The 22,123-nt window shown below is 42.6% G+C and overlaps 1 protein-coding gene across 14 annotated transcripts in view; it reads left to right on the forward strand.

Moving 5' to 3' along the window:
- SEMA5A (semaphorin 5A) overlaps positions 1 to 22,123 on the forward strand; it is a 475,568-nt gene that overhangs the window by 392,534 nt on the left and 60,911 nt on the right. For all 14 annotated transcript variants that reach the window (XM_072807361.1, XM_072807363.1, XM_072807354.1 and 11 more), the window contains 2 exons: positions 3,968 to 4,111; positions 14,521 to 14,668. In XM_072807361.1, coding sequence (XP_072663462.1) covers positions 3,968 to 4,111; positions 14,521 to 14,668 — 292 coding nt within the window. The remainder of the gene's footprint in view (positions 1 to 3,967; positions 4,112 to 14,520; positions 14,669 to 22,123) is intronic.

Here is a 22,123-nt window from a genome sequence, read left to right on the forward strand (position 1 = left end):
ATTGATGACCTGTTTATGTTGGCGTTCAATTTTGTTGGAAGCAAAAAATTGCAACCCACCTTACCTGCAAGCCAACTTTTCTGCTCATTCAGTACTGACAGATACTTCCTCCGTTTGTGCAAAGCACATCAGAAAGCCTTTCAGAAGGCCAACCAGAGGATTACAAACTAAACCTGTTATTGTTTACTCATAGGCATCTCCTCTAACCCCATATACTCAGAAAGTGTCGAGAAATTCAAAATATTGCTAATTCAGTACATCCTGCAAATATATTTTTGGGTTTTTTTTTTTTAAGGTTTATTTATTTATTCGAGAGAGAGAGAAATAGAGGGAGCGGGAGAGAAGCAGACACCCCGCTGAGCAAAGAGCCTTTTAGGACCCTTAGATCGTGAAATCAAGAGTCAGGCGCTTAACTGATGGAGACACTCAGGCACCCCACAAATATATTTTTGATTAAATGCTTTTATCACATCACATCATTTAAATATGTTTTCTTACTACCCTAGAGCAGCAGATTGAAGTCATTCAATGTATGAAAGGAAATCCACAATATAAAGTAATTAGCTAAGCCAGACTTTCAAAGCAGGGCCATGTCAGCCTATCAGTCAGAAAGATTTGGTTTTATTTTATAATTAAAATGAACATTTCAATGTGCATCCACATGATACCCTGTCACTTCTGAATTCTAATTCTTGGGGAAGGAGGGGCAGAACCAGGTAGATAGGAAGAAGAGAGAGAAATACGTAGCCAAATAGGAAGGTAGAAGGTCCAGGGAAGGGAGAAATGATCTGTGCGTGGGCCTGAAAGACTGAACAGGGAGCCCCAGAGCTGGGACAGCCCTGGGTGGTGGTTCGATCCTCTCAGCTGCCAGTCCTAGCCACCGGCCCTCTGAGCAGCTGGAGAAACGAGGGCCTCGGTCCTTGGGGCCACGACAGGGCACGGCACCCATCCTATGGGCTTTGACAGCTGGAGGCTAGAAGAAGCCCAGTCCTTAACAGAGTCCTGCTCTGCGCTGCAGCATGTCAGAACGCAGAACAACCCAGCTGGCTCAACATCCTGGTCCTGGTCCTGAGTAACCAGGAGAACAGTTCAGACAGGGATGCGCTGAGTTTCCTGTTTCCTCTGCTTCTTCTTCTGCTCTCCCTTGATTGTGTTACTACACTCCATGCTCCTGCTCCCCTGCCCCTGGCGTGTCATGACCACAGCAGCATCTTATATTTTAAAACAAGTATCAGGAAAACTTCTCAAATCAGTCTTCAAGCTCTCTCCACACTTGCTTGTTAATTTACAGTATTTTTTTTTTAAAGTATGGTCTTGTTTCCATGAGCCTGTTTAGCATGCAAAAACCATTCTGGGCAGGTCTTCTATGACATCCCTAACCCTGCAGATCAAATGGGGGATCCCACTCTGTGAGAGCGCAGTGTGCGAGGGCGCTTCCTCCCCAGGAGGAAAGGCCAATCAGAGTCTAGCCACCAACAATGCCAGGACCTGGACCTGCTGTGCCCCTGCTCCTCTTCTCAGGCCAGCCCGGGTCACTTCACAAGATTGAAAGGAGTACAGCAGGGCTCCACAGATTAGATTATTTGTGTGAAGGACGCCTGAGTGGCTCAGCGGCTGAGCGCCTGCCTTCAACCCAAGTCATGATCTTGGGGTCCCGGGATCGAATCCCACATCGGACTCCCCGCAGGGAGCCTGCTTCTCTCTCTGCCTGTGTCTCTCTCATGAAAAAATAAATAAAATCTTTAAAAGATTTGTGTGATTACAGAAAACAGAGGCATATCAGCTTTGCAGTCTGCACAGCATTCTTTTTATGAAACTGAGATGGTTGCCATCGAGGCATGGGAGAAACTTTATAAAAGTTACAGAACTGTTGCTATTTGAAGGTTGTGATCAGTGATGAATATTCTTTTTGATACTATTTATGGAAAAAAGGACAGTCAAGTGCATGACTGCAGCTTGTTTATTGATATGTCTTTGGCTTTGGTTCCTGTTGAAATGTCATCCTCTGAGCAGACCTGCAATATATTTAGTGGTTATTTTAAGATTAATAATTGAATAACTGAACCCATCTTAGTGATGCTTTAAATGCATAACTGGCCTGTTGTGGATTGGTTTAATCCTCGAAATGATTGGTATGCTGATACATGCTTACTTGGTGTTAGTTAACGGCCGCCAGCTACAGTGTCTGCTTCTAAGAGACATTACAAGCCTGCAAACCCAGGTCTGAAGAGTAGACACACACGTAGGTAATTGCACTCATGTAGTTCTAAACTTAATGTATTTCTGTTATTTATGCATACTTCCATTTACCCACTTCTCTCTCTACAACATGTTCCCTATATTGTAAATAGAATATATCACAAGATGTCATATTAAAAGGTTTAGGAAACTAAGAATTTCCAAACAATTTTGGAAGCAGTGTTCCCTGCAGTATCTAACAGTTTTGCCGACATATAAAGAAACTTTGAGAGTCAAAAGGTCATTTTATTCATGTTGAAATGGCTGTTTTTTAGAAAATTCAATGAATTTTTGATATCTTTTTTAAATTGTGTGGGATAACAGGGTATAAGATACTAGCTAATTACCTTTATGAGCAACTTGGGAGGATTTGTCATATTTTGTCATTCCTTGGTTGAATTACCTTAAAGCAGCTTTACGATAATATAATACATCAAAGTATCACTATGTATTTTAGTTATTTATATCATGAAGAAGTTTCAGAAAATAGAGAAATATGAAATATACTAAGAATTTTCTCAGAGGAATTTTCACTTGAAATTATTATAGAAATTATATATTCAAATTATTGTTTATACCTTGAGTTTCAATGGCACAGGTTCCACAACTACATATTTTTAAAGGAATGTATAAAGTAAAAATAAGAATGATTTTTTTCAGTTGATTTTTTTTTTTTGAGTGGAAATGAAAATCCTATGAGGACAACATATCTATAGAAACGCATATGTGATCAGAGAAGTATAAACATATTCCAATTGAAGTAGACTGTTCACATGGGAGTTTGGATGCTAAATTTAACAGATCTTTTGACAGTTAAAATCTTTAAAAATGCCTGCAATTTGTTTTTTAATATCAGGGACTCTACTAAGGGAGATACTTAAATTCTAAACATTCTGAATACAGACATTTTAATACAGGAAAAGTACAACATTAAACAACAACAAAAACTTCTATCAGTGGTGGTTCATTTTATAAAACACTTTAATACAAACTGTTTTTCATTTTAATTTTATGGTTTATATGCCTATCATATTATGTGTAGGATAACATAAATACAGTCATGTGCAATTTGTACTTTTTGTTTATATTCCATATCTTCGTCAAATTCTAAGAAAATAGCCAAGAATCTGAATTCATAGTACCCTTCCTTCATTTTTATTGAAGTTTGTTTTAAAACTTTGGACATTACGATGCTCTTTATCAGTAGGAATGCTATCAGAATTACTGATCTTTGTTGATATTACTAGATTTTAAAAGTAAGCATTATAGGTAGTTTTGGATGATATTTTGTTCAGATGTGCCCTTTTTATACATCAGAAATGATATAGTACAAATCAAATAGAAGATAAACTCCAGAGGTTCAGGGCATATCTAATTCCTTTTCAACAGAATAAACTTATTCTTCATTACACTTATTCTTCATTAATTTAACATTTTCATAACGAAAATGTTTTAGTAGTTTCTCTAGCCCATTTTAAATTATGTATAGTGCACTTTAAGCATTAGTCTCAAAGGTCCTACCTTGACTCTAAAATCAGATACCGAGGAGAAGGATCTCACGGGACTGGATGTGTCCAGTCCTGTCCTATGGCTCCTCTTCCCCGTCCCTTCCCAGCCCGGGATCCAACAGTCCACATGGGGGACGCGTGGAGGAATTTGGAGGTGGGCGCACACGGCGGGAGATGCTGAGCTAGTTTGACTCTGTGACGCCACTGCTTCCTCTCCCCAGGAATGGAGGCTGGACCCCCTGGACCCCGTGGTCTCCCTGCAGCACCACCTGTGGGATCGGCTTCCAGGTGCGCCAGCGATCCTGCAGCAACCCCACTCCGCGGCACGGGGGCCGGGTGTGCGTGGGCCAGAACCGCGAGGAGAGGTAGGCGCCGCTCTGCCCCCAGCACAGACATCCTCACGCTTCCTGCCATTCCAGCGCGGCCGCGTTTCTCTGCGGTTTCAGTTTGGGATGTAGCTTAGCTTATCTGTGGCATCCCTTTCTGTCGAGCCAAAGCGTCCTGTTCTTCTCCTGACATCCTCTACTTTTGATCCAAGCCTCATGTCGACAAGCATCACTGTGCCAGCGTCCGCCGTGCCTGCATGGTTGGCTCGCTGAGCAGTTCCCAGGGGAGCAGAGGTGCAGGGACAGGGGGCACCTCTGTGCTGGGCTCCCTGGGGACGCAGAAAGTGAGTCTGCTGGAGGAAAAGTGTTCGTGTTAGAATTCAACCAGACCCAGTCTCAAACCCTGCGGTTCCAGGTAGGACCTAAGGCGGCCTTGGGTCCAGATGGTAGTCGGATGAAGTAGTTTCCCATCAGAACTAACTCCAGCAGCTGGAGCAAGGTGAGAACATATTCAGGGTCAGGGTGCATTTATAAGGACACCCTCTTCTCTTAGCCCAGATGCTCGGGGAGGCCGCCGCGGAACACAGACGGCGCCGTGTTCCGTGTGTGCTGTAAGCTTTCAGTTCCTCGTGGGGATGTTTCAGTTCAGCTTGCATTGAACAGTTTGTTGCTTTTTCTAGAATCAAACATTTGGCTTTGGCTTCATAAAATCTACAGTTGTGACGGTTGGCTCTTTCCTGCATATGTAAAGTACATTCTAGTTTATGACTGTTGGGAGAAAATCCAAGTAGGTGAATTTCACACCACCCAGGATTTCTATTTTTTCCCACTTATATAAATGTATTGACCCATGTGAAACAAAATGGCTTTTGATGCCTTTTAATTAAAATGTAGTAAGGATTGTATCTGTCATATGGGTTCAGTAAGAGCCTCTTAGAAAACTACTGTATGCAGCTCTTTGCTATGTGATCAATATTTATATAGACAAAACCAACAGGTTTACTGTACAGGTCCTTCCCTGCTAGGTATTTATTACAAACTCAAAACAACCGGGGAGAATCGTGCCTTTCTTTCTTCACTGTGATCCTAAATTGCCAATTAGGATGTCATTCCTTTTGACTCAGAAGAAAAGGAAAGATAATTTTTACGAAGCAAGGATGGTCGTTTTTGAAGTGGTCCCCTGAGACATCTATCATTTCCAATCCAATACCAGTTGATAAGTGGGAAAGCTGGTTATGAGCGAATTGTCTCCCTGCTATTTCTAAACCTTGTAAGATTTAAAATTGATTGGAAGTTTTAAAATGCCTTACATTGTCACATAATACAGCTCTTTCAGGCAGAGTCACCTTCATCAGTGTGAAGTTGCCCTAGGATCCCAGCAACTCTGCAAATGTAGCACCCGTTAGCCCCTTTCCTAGGCTGAGTGCACAGGAAGGAAGTTGCTGTTTAACTCCATGGCTAACAGATATGTACATTCTGTATGCACTTGTGATGGTAAAGCTACGTCTTCAGGGAAAAATCAGGATGGCTAGCATGTTTGGGGGATTTACACTTAAAATGTTCCCTTTTTATGTAAAAAAAAAAAAAGAAAACAGGCTTATTTGGGCAAGATAAATATTTTGTTAGTGGAGGAATATTTGAATATATATAATAAATGGGTGGATGGTAGGAACAGAAACTCTATAAGATTTTTATAAAATTGAAGCTTCCCTATTGAACAGCCTTTCTAGATTAACAGGCTATCAAGAGATTAATAAAACTTAGAAAAAACAGTACAGAATACCTGTTTCTTGGTCTTCACAAGCAAATAGTTCTGAGATTTCTTTGTTGTGTTACATGGGAGGTGTCTCTGCCTGCACAGTATAAGGGAACACCATCCCCTAGACATATTTGAGAACTAAACTCAAGATTCCAGGAGACTCTGGTCTCCATAGGAGGGCACAGAAGGACAATGACAAGACATATACACAGTAATACCATTGTACCTGCTGCTCTAAATACCATCAGCCCTAAAGAACTCCCAAGTGGCCCCAAGTGAATAGATTGATTCCCCCAGAAAAGTCCCTAAGTTAAGGCCGGGATTATAGTTAGTGACTTCGTTTGGATCAAAATGTCCAGGATGGAGTGATTCAATGGTAGTTTTATGGCAATAAAAATCTCAAAAGTATTCACACCATTTTTTCTGACATACTGGATTTAAAAAAATAATCTAACTTATCTTGTACACTTACTTTAGAGGGTGTGGACAGTTTTTCTGTTCTAAAAGGTACCGGAAAATGATGTTCTTGAGTACCAAGAACCAAGTGGAAGTACTGATTCCCAAAGAGGCCACTAACAAGGATGAAGCAGTGGACCTCTGTGTCAATACTATCAAAATGCAAGTGTCATTATCTGTATTAGTTTTCTCTTCGTATGTAACCATAGTTGCAAAAAATTAGTGGCTTAAAAAGGCACACATTTATTATTTCACAGTCCTAGTGGATGAAGAGTTTCAGTATGACTACTTGGGTTCTCCGCTCACCCAGAGCTGCAGTCTCATCTGGGCATCAACTGGGGATAGACCTATTTGTAAGATCACATGGTTGTTGTCAGCATTTAGTCCCTGGGGGATTGTCAAATTAAGAATCTCAGTTTCCTGCCAAGTGAGCTATTCTGACATGGTCACTTTCTTCCTCAAATCTGGCAAGGAAGAAAGTCTCCTCATGGGATGGGCAGTATGGTTTTATATAGTGCAGTTGCAAATTGACATGCCATCACCTGGCTATATTCTATTGGTTAGAAGTCACAGACCCTGACTTCACTTAAGAGAAGACATTACACAGGACATGAATACAAGCAGGCAAGGATCACTGGGGTCACCTTGCAATATCTGCCACAGTCAATGACATGTCCCTCAGTCATTCATGTCCTTTCCATATGCAAAACGTATTTCACCTATTCCCAAGGCCCCCAAAAGTTTCATACCATTAAATCATCTCCCCAAATTCCAGAACCTTACCATTTCAATCAGGCTCAGATATGAATGAGGCTTTCTGGGTGTCATTCCTCTCATCCTTTCAGCCTCTAAAATCAAAGCAAGGTATCTACCACCAATACACCCAACTTGTGGTGGTGGGACAGGCAATGGGTAACAGCTATTGACATTTCTGTTCAAAAGAGCGGGGGGCAGGGTTGGAAAGTATAGAGGAATCACTGCTCCATGGAAATTCTGAAATCTAGCCAGACAAGTGTTGGGAGTTGCTCGATTAAGTTTCAAGGCCTATGCATAATTCTGCATGGTTCTTGGCTCTGCCTTCTAGGCTCTCATTGCTGCTTCCTGATTCATCTTTTCTTTTTCATGAAAGTTAGCATGTGCTTGCAGCCGGGTAGTTTTATCAAACTGTTTCCTGCCAGTAGGATTCTGAATTCCAGGAGTCTCATTCCATTTGTATTTTCTCTGTACGGTGCAAGCTGGTATTTTTGCTGAAATAAACTTTATGGGTCTTTTGTGGATTTCCTTAAGGTTTACTCTAGTAAACAAATCCACACCCACAGACCTTTTTTGAGATAGCTCTCTCTAGCCAGGGATCCTCCTGATGGTGCGGGACCCCACCCTGTGGCTTGCTTGTGATTGAGACCATCTGTGAGGCACACCCTTGCTCCTGACCTCTGGAGAGCACCCTTTGTGTAACTGAAGCTACTCTGATCCTTTGGTCTTTCTGAGGTTTTAGCAAGAGGTTATACCCTCACGCCTCCAGCGTTTTCCTCCATGCCAGCCATTCCTGACAGTACTCAGAAGCTATTTATTGATTTGAGCATATTTGCCATCAGTAGAGACTCAGAATTTCCAAAACTATTCCATCCTGGTCCCTCCTGTTTGTTATTCCTTCCCACAATTTTTTTTTTCCTTTCCTCATACATTTTAGCATAAGCAGCAAGAAGAAACCAGGCTGCACCTCCAACACTCTGTGTGGAAATTTTCTTGGCAGCGTAACTCACTTCACACTGACGTGTTCCGCTTTCCATAGAACCGTAGAGACAGCCTGGAAGCTCTCTGCTGTGTCACAAGGTTCTCCCTTACCCCAGTTTCCAATCCTGGGCTCCTCTTTTCTTTTTCATTTTGATGGTGGTAAAATATATTTACCAGGGCAACCCCGGTGGCTCAGCGGTTTAGCGCTGCCTTCAGCCCAGGGCCTGATCCTGGAGACCCAGGATCAAGTCCCACGTCAGGCTCCCTGCACAGAGCCTGCTTCTCCCTCTGCCTGTGTCTCTGCCTCTCTCTCTCTCTCTCTCTGTCATGAATAAATGAATAAAATCTTTAAAAATATATATATATTTAACATAAAATTCACCATTTAGCCATGTTTAAGTGTTTGATTCAGTGGCATTAATTACCTTTACTGTATTGTATAACTATAAAACATTACCTATTTCCAACCATCACCCCAAACCTGTAAACATTAAGCAGTGATTCCCCATTTTTTCCCTCCTCCCAGCCCCTGGTAACCTCTAATCTATGTTCCTTCTCTATAAATTTGCCTATTTGAGATATTCATATAGATAGAATCACGGGATATTGGCATCCTTGTGTCTTGCTGATTCCATGTAGCATAATGTTTTCAAGGCTCATCCGTGCTGGACCATGTGTTAGAGCTTCATTCCTCTTCATAGGCTGAATACTACTCAACCGTATGGCTTTCTCATGTTGTATTTATCTCTTTAGCCATCAGTTGACAGGTGGGTTATTTCCACCTTTTGGTCCTTGTGAATAGTGCTACAGTGAACACTAGCATATGAGTGTCTGTTCAAGTCCCTGTGTGAGTTCTTTGTGTAACTGACAGTGCTCAGTGTATAAACCTGACAGTGTATGAACCTAGAAGTAGAATTTCTGGGTCATATGGCAATTCAGTGTTTCATTTTCTGGGGAGCTGCCAAATGGTTCAACACAGTGGCTTCAGCATTGTACACTCCCACCAACAGTGTGTCGGGGTTCAAGTTTCTCCACAACCTCGCCAGCGCTTGTTTGTTTCTTCCTTTCTTTCCTTTTTTCTTGCCATCCAGCAGGTATAAAGTAATTATCTCATTGTGGTTTTGATTTGCACTTCTGTAAGGACTAATGATGTTGAGCATCTTCTCCTGTGCCTACTGGCCACTTGTCTACATTTTTGGAAATGTCTGTTCAAGTCCTTTGCCCATTTGCTTATTGAGTTGGTTTTGTCGTGAAGTTTTAGTGCTTATTCTATTTCCTTCTAAAGCCTCACTGGCAGCATCCTCAAAGTCTCTCTACTACGATCCTCAAACTTCTTGCTTCTACCCATTACCTGGTCCCAAAGTCATGTTCACATGTCTAGGATTTTCTGCAGTCGCACTGCACGTTAAGGCGCCAAAATCTTTTTCAGGAGACATTACATAACACTGTTACCTCTGACTCAGGGCCTGAAGCACTTCGTGTTTATTGGCTCACAGGTTCTGTGGGTTTGTAGCTGGGACACAGTTGACCTGGGTCCTTTGCTTCTGGATCTTACGAGGCTGCCACACACCGTAGACCATGGCTGGGGTCTCATCTGAGGCTGACGGGAGGTGTGCTTCCCACATCACATGGTTGTCAGCAGCATTCCGCTCCCCAGGTGCTATCAGACTAAGTCTCTGAGCCAGAAGTTCCCTCAATCCCTCACCACCTAGGCCATTCAGGTCTGACTGCTTCATTCCTCAAAGCGGTGGCATGGGGAGATGGGGGAGAGTTTGCTAAAAAAATGCATATTGCAGTCTTGTGTAGATTTAATCATGGAAATGATATCCTGTCATTTTTGCCATATTCCCTTGGTTAGGAGCAAATCACGGGTCCTTCCCACCTCCTGCTCCCCACCACACACACACAAGGTGTGACGTCCAGAAGGGGGGACCACAGGGACCACATTAGAGTCTGCCCCCACTGCATTATCAAAGTTAAGAGGCCCAGAACCAGTAGGGACTTTACTATGTGATTTTTATTATTTGATTTCTTTTATCATATGATTTTTTATTATATTTTTCTCTGTCTCTCTGGAGTGTGTTTGCTTATTAGCAAGCTAAAGTACTGCTCCTTTGCAAACCATTCCTTTCTCCTCCTGGGTTCTCCTAGCTCTCTCCTGGGGTAAAAATTAATAGTGTGGGGGACTTATTGTAGGTACAGTTTCTCTGGTGCCACAGAGATTTGATTATTTCAATATGGCCCAGGAAAGGGATGGTCGCTTGAGCCAATCCAGGAGCAGAGGCTCAGACAGGGCACTGACTAGTTCAGGCTGACAGACACTGCAGTGAGAAACTAGCACGGACCAAACCAGAGCAGAACGCAGCTTGTAGCATGAAGAGATATGACCACCTCACACCAGTGAGAATGGGGAAAATTAACAAGGCAGGAAACAACAAATGTTGGAGAGGATGCGGAGAAAGGGGAACCCTCCTGCACTGTTGGTGGGAATGTGAACTGGTGCAGCCACTCTGGAAAACTGTGTGGAGGTTCCTCAAAGAGTTAAAAATAGACCTGCCCTACGACCCAGCAATTGCACTGTTGGGGATTTACCCCAAAGATACAGATGCAATGAAACGCCAGGACACCTGCACCCCGATGTTTCTAGCAGCAATGTCCACAGTAGCCAAACTGTGGAAGGAGCCTCGGTGTCCATCGAAAGATGAATGGATAAAGAAGATGTGGTCTATGTATACAATGGAATATTCCTCAGCCATTAGAAAGGACAAATACCCACCATTTGCTTCGACATGGATGGAACTGGAGGGTATTATGCTGAGTGAAGTAAGTCAATCGGAGAAGGACAAACATTATATGGTCTCATTCATTTGGGGAATATAAATAATAGTGAAAGGGAATAGAGGGAAAGGGAGAAGAAATGTGTGGGAAATATCAGAAAGGGAGACAGAACATAAAGACTCCTAACTCTGGGAAATGAACTAGGGGTGGTGGAAGGGGAGGAGGGCGGGGGGGTGGGGGTGAATGGGTGATGGGCACTGAGGGGGGCACTTGACGGGATGAGCACTGGGTGTTATTCTGTATGTTGGCAAATTGAACACCAATAAAAAATAAATTTATTATAAAAAAAAAGATATGACCAGAAATGATACAGTGTTGAGAATCTAGTTCACATTGGGTTATGAAAGGCAGTTCTTTTCACAGAGACTAATTTGTGGAAAAATTGATAATTTATGGAGAAATATTGCTGGGTTATTAATTCACTTTTAAATGCAAAATGAGAATGAGCAGTCAAGGGCAAAATTAAAATCTTAATTTTTAATGCATCATGAAATGCATCTGTGACTTTCAGTGCTTTAAGATACTAGAGATCCAGGAAAGCCTAAAAAACTTCAAGAATGTTCAGCTGTTATTGGGCAAAAGCTAGCTGTGTATAGAGGGCTAGAGAGATGAAGAACCACTGGCCGGTCCATTGTATAGATATTTTATCCATAAATTAATAAAAGTCTTGGAACAAGCAGAGTTGCCAAGGTATCTAACTTCTAGTCCCCATTGTCGTCTGTGACCAGGAAAGACACTGGAGACTCAGTGGGTAGTTTAAGAAGATGCACTTCTGTCGGGAGCACATGCTGGTTGGAGTGAGGGACCTGGGGGTCAGAAGGACCCTGCTTCCTTGAAATTGCAGAGAATCCTGTGTTTGAGGATTGTAAAGGAAGGGCTCTGCCTCTGGGCCAACTTTCCTGAGGTGGATTTGTGAGTGAAAACCCAGACGTAAAGGGGGCATTGCTGGCTAGCCTAGCAATTTCTTTCCTTTCCGACCTGCCTTGCAGAGGGTGACAGAGTCACATATCTTGGTTGAAGCTCTTTTCCCAGGACTGCTGTAACAAGAGAAAGAGCGAAAAATGGAAGGCGCATGGTGGATAGCTTTAAAATGCAGTCAAATTTATTGACCCTGGTTGCAAGTTCTGTGCTACATGCAGTTTTCAGGCTCTCCTGCAGTAGGACGTCAGCTCTGCTAACAGAGTGATTTCTGACGTGGCCTGCCATAGGTAAATATGAGAAAGTATTTATGTTCTAGGATGTATTTTGCTATGGGAAGATGGTAGCTGCCTTGCTGTGCTTTTTATTAAAAGTGTTTTATAAGTATATTTAGCAAGATTTTCCTTTATCCTCCCTATTCTTCTATTGCTTGTTTTTGTTTCTGAAAGCTAAAATGAGGATAAGGAGTCCTGGCGGTCCATACATTTTACATGTTGGCCAATCGGCCCAGCGGGAGGTGGCCTCCTACCCCTCAATCTATCACAGTGAGAGAAGTTATATGTGGATATTTTGAATCAAAACCTGAGAGTTCTAAAAAAAAATCTGAGAGTTCTGATGTTCTGTGTTTTCTTTCCTCCCAAACATGTTCTTGAATGGCACCTCCCTTTTTGGATGCTTCATGCGCTGACACATATGTTACTAATCCCTGGGTAGGCAGGATGTTTTCCTTATTGCAGTTGTGCCTGTTGGCACATGCTTCCTGAGATCAAATGTTTTTCATCTGTTGTATCCTCAATCTTGTTTTGGCTCTCCTACCTAGAAGCCACACTCTCTTAATTAGCAAACCCCTTCCCTTTCTCACCTACACATACGCATGTCCATCGCCCTGAACTCTTGAGAGCCAGAGCCCTGGGAGGCTGTGTATGACCTGGAAGAGCAAGGTTATATGTTTCTCTTCCTTAAAAGTTGAGAAGATGAAAGAGCGAGGACTATTTGGTTCCGCTGACTACTCATCTATGTGAACATTTAGAGAAATGAAATGTGCCCTATGGTTCTTGCCTTTGAGGCTTCTTCTGCTATGACACATCAGCTGTCTCCCCCCCAGAAGTACACGTGCCTCCCTCCTTCCCACAAAGGAGAGGCTGACATATGACTCTACTGTTCATCTTTATGTGTTTCTCTGCACTCACACAGATGCCCCATCTTCGCCCCACTGCACCAAGCCCAAGCCCAAGTGTGTTACTTTCCATCGTGTTTGTCCAGCTTGGAACACCTCTCCCTGGCACTGTTGCAATCCAGACTCTCCTGGTTGGCATTTGCTCCTTCTGCTCTTCCTGCTGGTGGAGTCTTTGGAGACTGGACCTCACATTGACACAGGGAGTGCTCCTGATATTTCAGGGAGCTCCGGGCCACCAGTGGGAATGAGACAGCAACCCCTGGAGACCAGTCTTCACTTTCCAACCTGGATGGTACAATTTTGTTTCCTCAAATGACTTGTTCTGGTTTCTGGAAACCAGCTACCATTTGTCCTTACTTCCTACTCATTAATAGTATTTTCTGTTCTGGGCTTGTGTCCATTTCCCTGTATTCATCTTAGGTTGTAAACACCTGTCATATGGAAACACGTTTGGAATGCCCTTTGCATAATGCCCTGCAGGATTTAGCGTTTATTAAAACGGTGGCATTACAGGTGACTTAACGTAGCCTTGCAGATGAGAGTCTCTGCCTCGTGTCTGGATCCAGATGGGGTGGGGAGAGACATGTTAGAAAAAGTCCTGCATGCTTCTGTCCTCTAGAAGCTAAATTTCTGTTTAGTAGATGGAGAACTGAATTTAAATAGTGCTTTAAATTGCCAGATATGTTTCACGAAGTTTGACCATGGTCAGAACAATCTCTTCCTCCCTAGAGGCTGTAACCTGTAGAATGCCAGGCTGCTTCCTTCTTGCTTTTTGTTTGTTCATTTGTTTCTCTCACTTGGCTTCATTTCGCTTATAGTATTAAAAACTGGGGAGAAATTTGACTCATTTAAGGCCAGAGAAGGCCTTGTATAGTTGGCTAATAATTGACAATATGAACATATATGTAGAAGGACAGGGTGTATGAATAGGACCAGTGTTTGTAAATAGTTATTCAAGTTGTCAAGGATAACTGGTGGTCTTTTAGAATTAAGGTTGTGTGACATCACTTTGAGAGGTTACAAATACATTTAAAAATACAATAACCTAAGGAAGCATGAGGCTTCCTGCTATAATCAAGCTTTAACTTTTCTTTACTTTATATTAATAGGATTGTGAGCCTTATTTGATTCAAGAATGAGAATTGAATTCCAAAGACACTTTTGCTGCCTTTGTGTCCATAACCTACTTTATCTTTCAGTGTTTGTGTTTAGAAGATAAATGCCCTACCTAGCTATTCTCTGTGTGGTCTCATTTTTGAGTGTCTATTTGAAGGGTTCTGTTTTGTTTGTTTCTTCTCTAATTGGCTGCACAGGAAGCTCCATCCTGCATTGTGAGTTGAGCATCTTCTTCATTGTCTCCTGTGCATCTCACTGTCTGTGCGCACACAGCATGGCCAGTACCCCACCTGCCCCCATGACTGTGCAAACCACTCCGCACACAAAAAGCCCCTCCACATGGAGCATGCCCATGTATTCAACATCTGGTGCAGGGAAGGACCGTGGAAAGGTCTGTGGCTTCATGTTGCCCTGAACAGTTTCCTTTTCCTCTTGATTTCCCCATCACAGATACTGCAATGAGCATTTGCTGTGCCCCCCGCACATGTTCTGGACGGGCTGGGGTCCTTGGGAACGGTGCACAGCCCAGTGTGGCGGTGGCATTCAAGCTCGCCGCAGGACCTGTGAGAATGGACCTGACTGCGCGGGCTGTAATGTGGTGAGTATGGACCTCTTCATTCTCAGCCCATGACCTAGAGCTGGGAGTCTCAAGCCAGCACATCCTGGGTACTCTGCACACACTTGATATACTGCAAGCATTAGGTGTTCTACAAACACTACATGCTTTGTAAACATGACATGTCTAGACACTGGATGCTCTGTATACAGTAGATGCTCTGCAAACATGAAATGCTCTGTAAAGTGACATTTGACAAGATGCTCTGCATGTGCTATGTGCTGTAAATCATGTAAGTTTCTCTAGTTAATGAGAATATTTGGAGGAAATACTGGAAATTCATAGTAGCTTGGAGGCTTCTTGAATTAAATATTCACTTATAGGATAAACTGCCCCCGGAGTTCCCAGTTCTGATTTCTAAGCTATGACAGAAGCTTCAATGTGCTTACCTCTGGTCACTGTATTCGGTTTGGGAGAATGGCATAAGGTCTCCACACTGAACCATACGAAGGTATAGAAAGCAGAACAAACCTGAGACACTCTGAGGATCGAGAAACTTCATGGGGCTGTCGTCAGAGCACACTGGTGCCCAAGTCAGAGCGAATAAAGGACAACTTAGAGTTTTGTTTTTCTTCTGCCTTCACAGGTCATATTTCTTTTAACACTCTAAATCCTTACAAAAAATTCCACTTGTGCAAGCACCATTCCAAAGGCTGCTGCTGCTCTTCCTGTGGTACCTGTAATGATGACTTAGTACTGAGGGCTGCTGGGCCTCTGCCTCGGCCAGCTCCCCCAGGGCTGGCGGCATAGCGTGCACGCAGTGGGTGAGCATGTCCTGGGGGAGAAGCTCAGCATGAGAAGGTCTAGCTTGGCATTCTTCCTCGCCGGTCTTTCCAGTCATTCTTTGCATCGTTTTCATAACCGTGGTCCATGAGGCTGAGCAATGTTTTTGTGCTGCAGTAACGCTTGTTTTTGTGAAATGCAAAAACCACACACTCCTGAGAGCCTTGGAAAATTCAGAGAGGAAGAAGGCATGGGCATTTTTGTCAGAGATGCCCAATGCAAGGAGATTTCTGTTACTGGGATTTGCAATTAGATTCCTTCCCCTTCACCTGGCAAATATTGCCATAGCTTTAATAGAAGCTATAACTGATTATAGAAGCACTTGTTTCTGGGTTGGCCTGCACTGAATTATGGCCATGAAGAATCTTAGTGCCAGTTTAGAATGATATTTATTGATATTTCAGATGCTGAAACATAAAATTATTTGTTAAAATGAGCAAGGTAATTCCATGAACACTCACTTGTTCTAGGAAGATGGTTTAAATAGGTAGCTTCATTTTCTGCTGAAATACATCATTTCCTATTTCTGGTAGATCAGCATCAGGGACCGGGATCCCCACTCACATATGAAGGTTTGTCTCATCAGCTGGGAAGCTGCAGGGAGGATGACCTGGGTTGATCTTGCACTTTAGTTTCTAAAACTTTTCAATACAAATAACTCAGAAAACATTTCAGGTCATTCATTTTCAATAATTAGGTCATTGAAATGAATGAAAATGAAAAACATTTCAGGTCATTGACTTCAATAATTAGGTTTAAATACAGTTTAATGAAAAAAAGAATTATATTAAGGAATCCCCTGTATAGTCACTGGAGTGTGTGTGTGTGTTACATCTGATTATAAATGTAAAAACCAAATGTCTTCCTAAAGTGTTAATGTATTTATTGCTTTGTGTCCAAATTTACAGAATTATGGTTTATGAAACAAATACAGCATCACTTCTCCAATCCAGAAAAATGTCATGCCTGTCTCCAATGAGCCTAATGTCAGTTCTTAGGTATTTTAATTTAGGGTGGTTTTTTTGTTTGTTTTTTCTTCGTGGTCATGTACTTCCAAGAAGGTATCACTGTGGTACAGTCGTGCAGTCTGCTCTTTTATGATAGAGGCACAACGTTGATTTTTCTTCTCATGTAGCTTTTCCCACTTATTCCAGTTCCTGTCTCTCCGAAGACACTAATGCCAGCTCATGCCAACTGAGCAACATGAGAAGGATAAAGGAGGGGCTTGGCTTTGTTGGATTACTGAGAAAATGTATCCCATCCATTAAATCCCTAAGTTTATTTAAAAATGACAGTTACTTAAAGTAACATGTTGATTGTCGGATTCTTGCTACAGTTTTTTTTTTTTTTTTAAGATTTAATTTATTTATTCATGGGGTGGGAGGCACAGACACAGGCAGAGAGAGAAGCAGGCTCCATGCAGGGAGCCTGACGTGGGACTCGATCCCCGGTCTCCAGGACCACACCCTGGGCTGAAGGTGGCGCTAAACCACTGAGCCACCTGGGCTGCCTCTTGCTACAGTTTTTAAGTCTTGAACCTCAAACTATGTTCATTTTTTACGGAGGTCTTCTATACAATAATAGCTGTTAAGCATAGGTAACATTTTGATTTTGGAGTCATGAAGTTGATTATACACTTGCCAATATCTAATATGGGTGATGAGTCAGGTGGCATTTCTGAATCTTGGTCTCCTCCTCCAAGAAGGGGACAACAGTCCCTTCCTCCCAGGGTAGCTGTGAATGTCAAAGCTGGTGATGCCTGAGGTTCTGGCACTTTCCTCACCCTTGTTTCTGTTTGTTTTTCCTGGACTACAGCTGCTTCACCAAGCTCAAACTTACTGAACATGACAGTATGCTAATGAAGCATTATTTACACAGTAAAAGACGGGTCTGTGGAAACGATGACTCGAATTTCCTGAGTACTATAGCAATTTATAGAAAAAGAGTTGATTTCAAGTTCCAAGTATTAACAAGTTATAAAAGACTTGAGGATCTTCTCTTGCTCCACCATGTTAAAACCGAAATACTGCGAAAAGATTTCCCAAGTATCATCTGTGAAATTCATATATCCTTATCTTTGAATAAATCTCCAAGCCTTTATTTAAATCTCAATAAGAACTTGAGTGCAGACAAGGTAAGGGCCCTCTTGGACAGCTATGAGCTTTTTCCTCAAAACCCTGCTCTTAAAATTTCCAAATGTTCACATTTCTTCAAGATCTCCATTTTCAGTTCTTTTGGGTAAACATGCAGAAATGGGCTTGCTGGATCATATGGTAGTTCCATTTTTAACTTTTTGAGGAACTTCCATACTGTTTTCCATAGCAGCTGCCCATTTCTCATTCCCACCAACAGGGTGCCAGGGTTCCAATCCCTTCACATCTGAAAGAATCGAAATCAGGATCTTGATGAGATTTCTGCACTCCTGTGTTCAATGAAGCACTATTCACAATAGCCAAATGTGACTATCTCGATGTCCATTGACAGATGAGTGGATAAAGAAAATGTGCACATACGATCAAATACTATTCAGCCGTTTACAAGGAACACGTTGCTCAGCATGTAACACGTAGATGAATCTTGAGGACATCATGCTACGTGCACTTAAGTAGACACAGATAGAGTCTATCAAATTCATAGACTCAAAGAGGAGAATGGTGGTTGAATCAAAGGGCCCCTTAGGGGCTGAGCAGGGAGGGAAATGGGGAGTTCCTGATCAATGAGCACAAAGTTTCAGTTAAGCGAGATGAGCAAGTTCTAGAGATATGCTCTGCATCGTTGTACCTGCATCGTTGCACTTAAAAGTTTTGGGGGGTAGGGGCACCTGGGTGGCTCAGTGGTTGAGCATCTGCCTTTGGCTCAAGCCATGATCCCAGGGTCCTGGGATCGAGTCCCATATCGGGTTCCCCACAGGGAGCCTGCTTCTTCCTCTGCCTGTGTCTCTGCCTCTCTCTGTGTGTCTCTCATGAATAAATAAATAAAATCTTTAAAAGAAAAAAGTTTAGGGGGTAGACTTCATGTTAAATGTTCTTACTACAGTAAAATAAAATAAAATCAAATAATAAAAACATAAAGTTCAGGGGGAAAAGGTCCAAGTGTTGAAGGCGTGGTGGCTGTAGAGCCTTCAGTCGTATGGGGAGCTGATTGACAGACTCAGAGTGGAGACCTGGATCTTGTGCAGCCACTTAATTGTGTGAACGTGGGGCCCACCCAGTCCCGGACCTCTGTCTTCCTCCGCATGATTTGAGGCAAAGCCAGCCGGTGTTCAAGCTCCCAGGGCCCTCAAATCACTGAGTCTGTGATCCTGGTATCTCATCTGTGGACCTTGGGGTTACATATGTCCAGCTGACTAGGGGACCACTTCCAGCAGGTGTCCCTCCCCAGGGCCTGAGTCCTCTGATAAGTTTAGAATGAGACAATTGATGACACATCAGGACATTTAAGGGACAGACATTTCCTCTCCACATTCAAGTAAGCCTCTTTAGAACCAAAGGAGTGTCTGGGCTTCTCTGAACCTCAGTGTTCCTCCATGATATCCCTGCACAAATGTGACCTCACAGAGCAGTGAGGGGAGTGGAGGGGTAGAGTGGTGGGGCCTCTGAGTCACCAGGACGCTGCCCGTGCTATGCCACGGCATAAACACCCAGCGGTTTGGGTGATTACATGTAATCTCACCCAGAGTAAATGTTGCTCAGTGACAAATGTAACACAGGCATTCATAAAATAGGAATTCCCGTCATCATCATATTGGCAGCCATTGTACAGTTTCTGTGGGAAAATATTCTGTTCTTGAATAATATAACAACAGCAACAGCTACCATTTTATATTTTATTATATTTTAGATCATCTTTATATTAAGTACTAATACATGAATATTATCGATATTCTATGTTAATATAATATTATTTTACACTAATTGTATCTGGCATGGTTACCTTTCTTTTTTTAATGAATATAATCCACTTTAATCTTTTTAAGACAGAAAATACATGCAAGCATGGGGGGGGGGTTGGGGAAGAGAGAATCTTGTGCAGGCTTCATGCTCACTGCAGAGCCTGATGTAGGGCTCGATCTCACGACCCTGAGATCATGACCTGAGCCGAAATTGAAGTTGGATGCTTAACCAACTGAACCACCCAGATGCCCTGGTTGTCTTTCATTTCTAATTTGCTTTGATACTACCTAGTAACCATAGTGATAATTATTATATCAAGTCTTACAAATGGTAACTTACTGGGTAACATCAAATGAATTATTGAATGAAATTATAATTAAACATACTGCAATTATTATTATTTAAACCTGTTATGGTAGACAGAAATCTTGTATTACATAATAAAATGCTCATAGTAACCCTGAATGGCAGTGGAGAGAAATAAAGATATTTAATGCATAGCCACCAAGAGCCAGGAGCATTCTGTTTGTCTTTGGTTCTGTGACCACAGCTCTGTGAATGTGACTTTACTAATGTTTATGGGTGAGGGAGGTGAGACAGCGGAGGGAGGTAACCTGCCTAAGGGTACTGAGCTGGTAGGCAGAGAAGCGGGGCCCCCGGAGAAGTTGTCACCAGTATGGTCCCTTGTCCTTCCCATCCCACCTGTGAGAAATAAGCTGAGGGGTGACAGTTTTCCTGCCAGGATTTGAGCATACATCACATCAGTGCCCTGACAATCAAAGTGATAATTATTTAATTTAAAATAATTAGCCAGATCATTTTAGAATAGCCATTTTGGGGTGAATGATCGTTGGCCTATTTTCATTTCCTGTTTAACCTTTTCTGGAGAATAACTAGTAACCATAGTGATAATTGTTAAATGGAGTCCTGAAAATCCTAACTTACTGCACAATGTCTAATGACATGCTGAAATGGAATTATAACGAAGCATACCATAGTTGTTATGTAGGTGTGTTATGATAGAATGGCATTCTGTGCTACATAAGACAACAGTGAACTTTTATTGAGCACCTACTACATGCCATAAATTACACCAAAAGCAATTAAAATGTATTATGTGTATTCTCCCTTGTACTCCTGCTGGCAGTTTTCATTAGTACCTCACGTGGAGATAGAAAACTCAGCTTGAGAAAGATTAATGAACCTGTCCAGTAGCAAGTGGCGAATGGGTGTTGGGGCCAGCATTTTGAGCACTGGCTCACTGGCACACACAGAAGTAAATGACACGACCCCCTTTGCCTAATTTCTCTGCTGGATGCTCAGTAGTAAATGATAAGACTTTATTTTCTTTTTCATTTTATCTAGTACAAAGTATATCTGAAAAGAAAGAGGGCCTCTTGTCCTTCTGTATACTTCTGTGTTCATGAGCACCCTTGATTTTCAGAAGCCTGTGCCCATGTTTTCAGCTAACCACAAGAGTGCCAGTGGGAGATTTTCATGACCGTGGAAATTAACTGATGACAAATGCATAACACAAGTCTTAACTCTGTGTTTTGGAAGAAAATTACAACACATGAAAGGAAGAAAGACCTGACGATGTTGTGTTGTATAAATAGAATTGCTTCCCAAATTAATGTAACTCAAACCTCCCCAAAGATTTCAGCGGATGTGTGGAAGAATAGAGCTAAACACGGGGTCAGATACAGGAGAGATAATTCAAAGACGGGAACAGACGTAGCGCGGCCCGCACTGTATTTATTACTGAAATGTCACACAAAGTGTAAAACAGTTGACCAAACGCTGTGATTTATGCTCTCAACAGGAAGCATGGGAGAGTATCTATTTCCCAGAAACAAAAGAGCTAGCCTCCAGGAGACCCAGAAAGGTCAAGAAGAAAGACGTTAAGATTAATACACCCTGTCAAGGGGATTCAGGGACGGTTAATCAGAGTTGGCGGAACACACTGAAAATTGTTGGTGTCAAATGATGGCACTATGGGTAAATTTGGGAACACATGAAACCCGGCAACCGGAAGTTTTAAATAGTTTGTTACAGACGAAAATAATCGCACTATCGCAGAACACCTCAGGTTTTCCGTAGCACGTTGGAGTTTGCAAAATTTTGAAAAATGTCATCTCGCCCATTCCTGGTTTTCCAAACGGGAGAATCAGGGCCTGGATAAAATGATGTGCGCACCCGAATCCTTGCTGCTGGCAGAGCAAGGCCCTGCTCCAGGTCTTCTCAGCACCTAAGGTGCTGGAAAGGTCCAGATGCCGTGGCCTCCTCAGGAAATGGGGCAAGCCCTGCGACATTAGCCGCCAGAAGCTAAGCTCCTCCCACCCACCAAACCAGACAGGTTCAGAGACTAATTAGAAAGGCTCATTTCCATTCCTCCCAGACTGCTGCAGTGATCCTCGTACCCCACGTATCGCCTCGTGCTCAACCCTCACCAGGGGAACCCGCCTCCTTGAAGTGGCACCTGCTTCTATGCAGGTAGGCGGTGGCACCTCCGCTGCTCTCGGCCGAGAAGACGCCTCAAGTAGTTGGAAGTTTCTCCTTGCTAGTTTGTGATGGTTGATTTCCTTTGTGCTCACATGTAGCGTCTCCATTTCTGAACATTGTTTACCTGGAGATCTGTGCTTCCGCCGTGGAGGATAGGCACATTTTTATCAGGAGGTGTGTAGGAGGTGTTCCCTTTGTTCTGTTATTTTTGTTTTTGTTTTTTAAAGATTGTATTTATTTATTCATGAGAGACACACAG

The sequence above is a fragment of the Canis lupus genome, chromosome 31, assembly GCF_048164855.1.
Source record: "Canis lupus baileyi chromosome 31, mCanLup2.hap1, whole genome shotgun sequence".
Classification (NCBI taxonomy): Eukaryota; Metazoa; Chordata; class Mammalia; order Carnivora; family Canidae; genus Canis; species Canis lupus.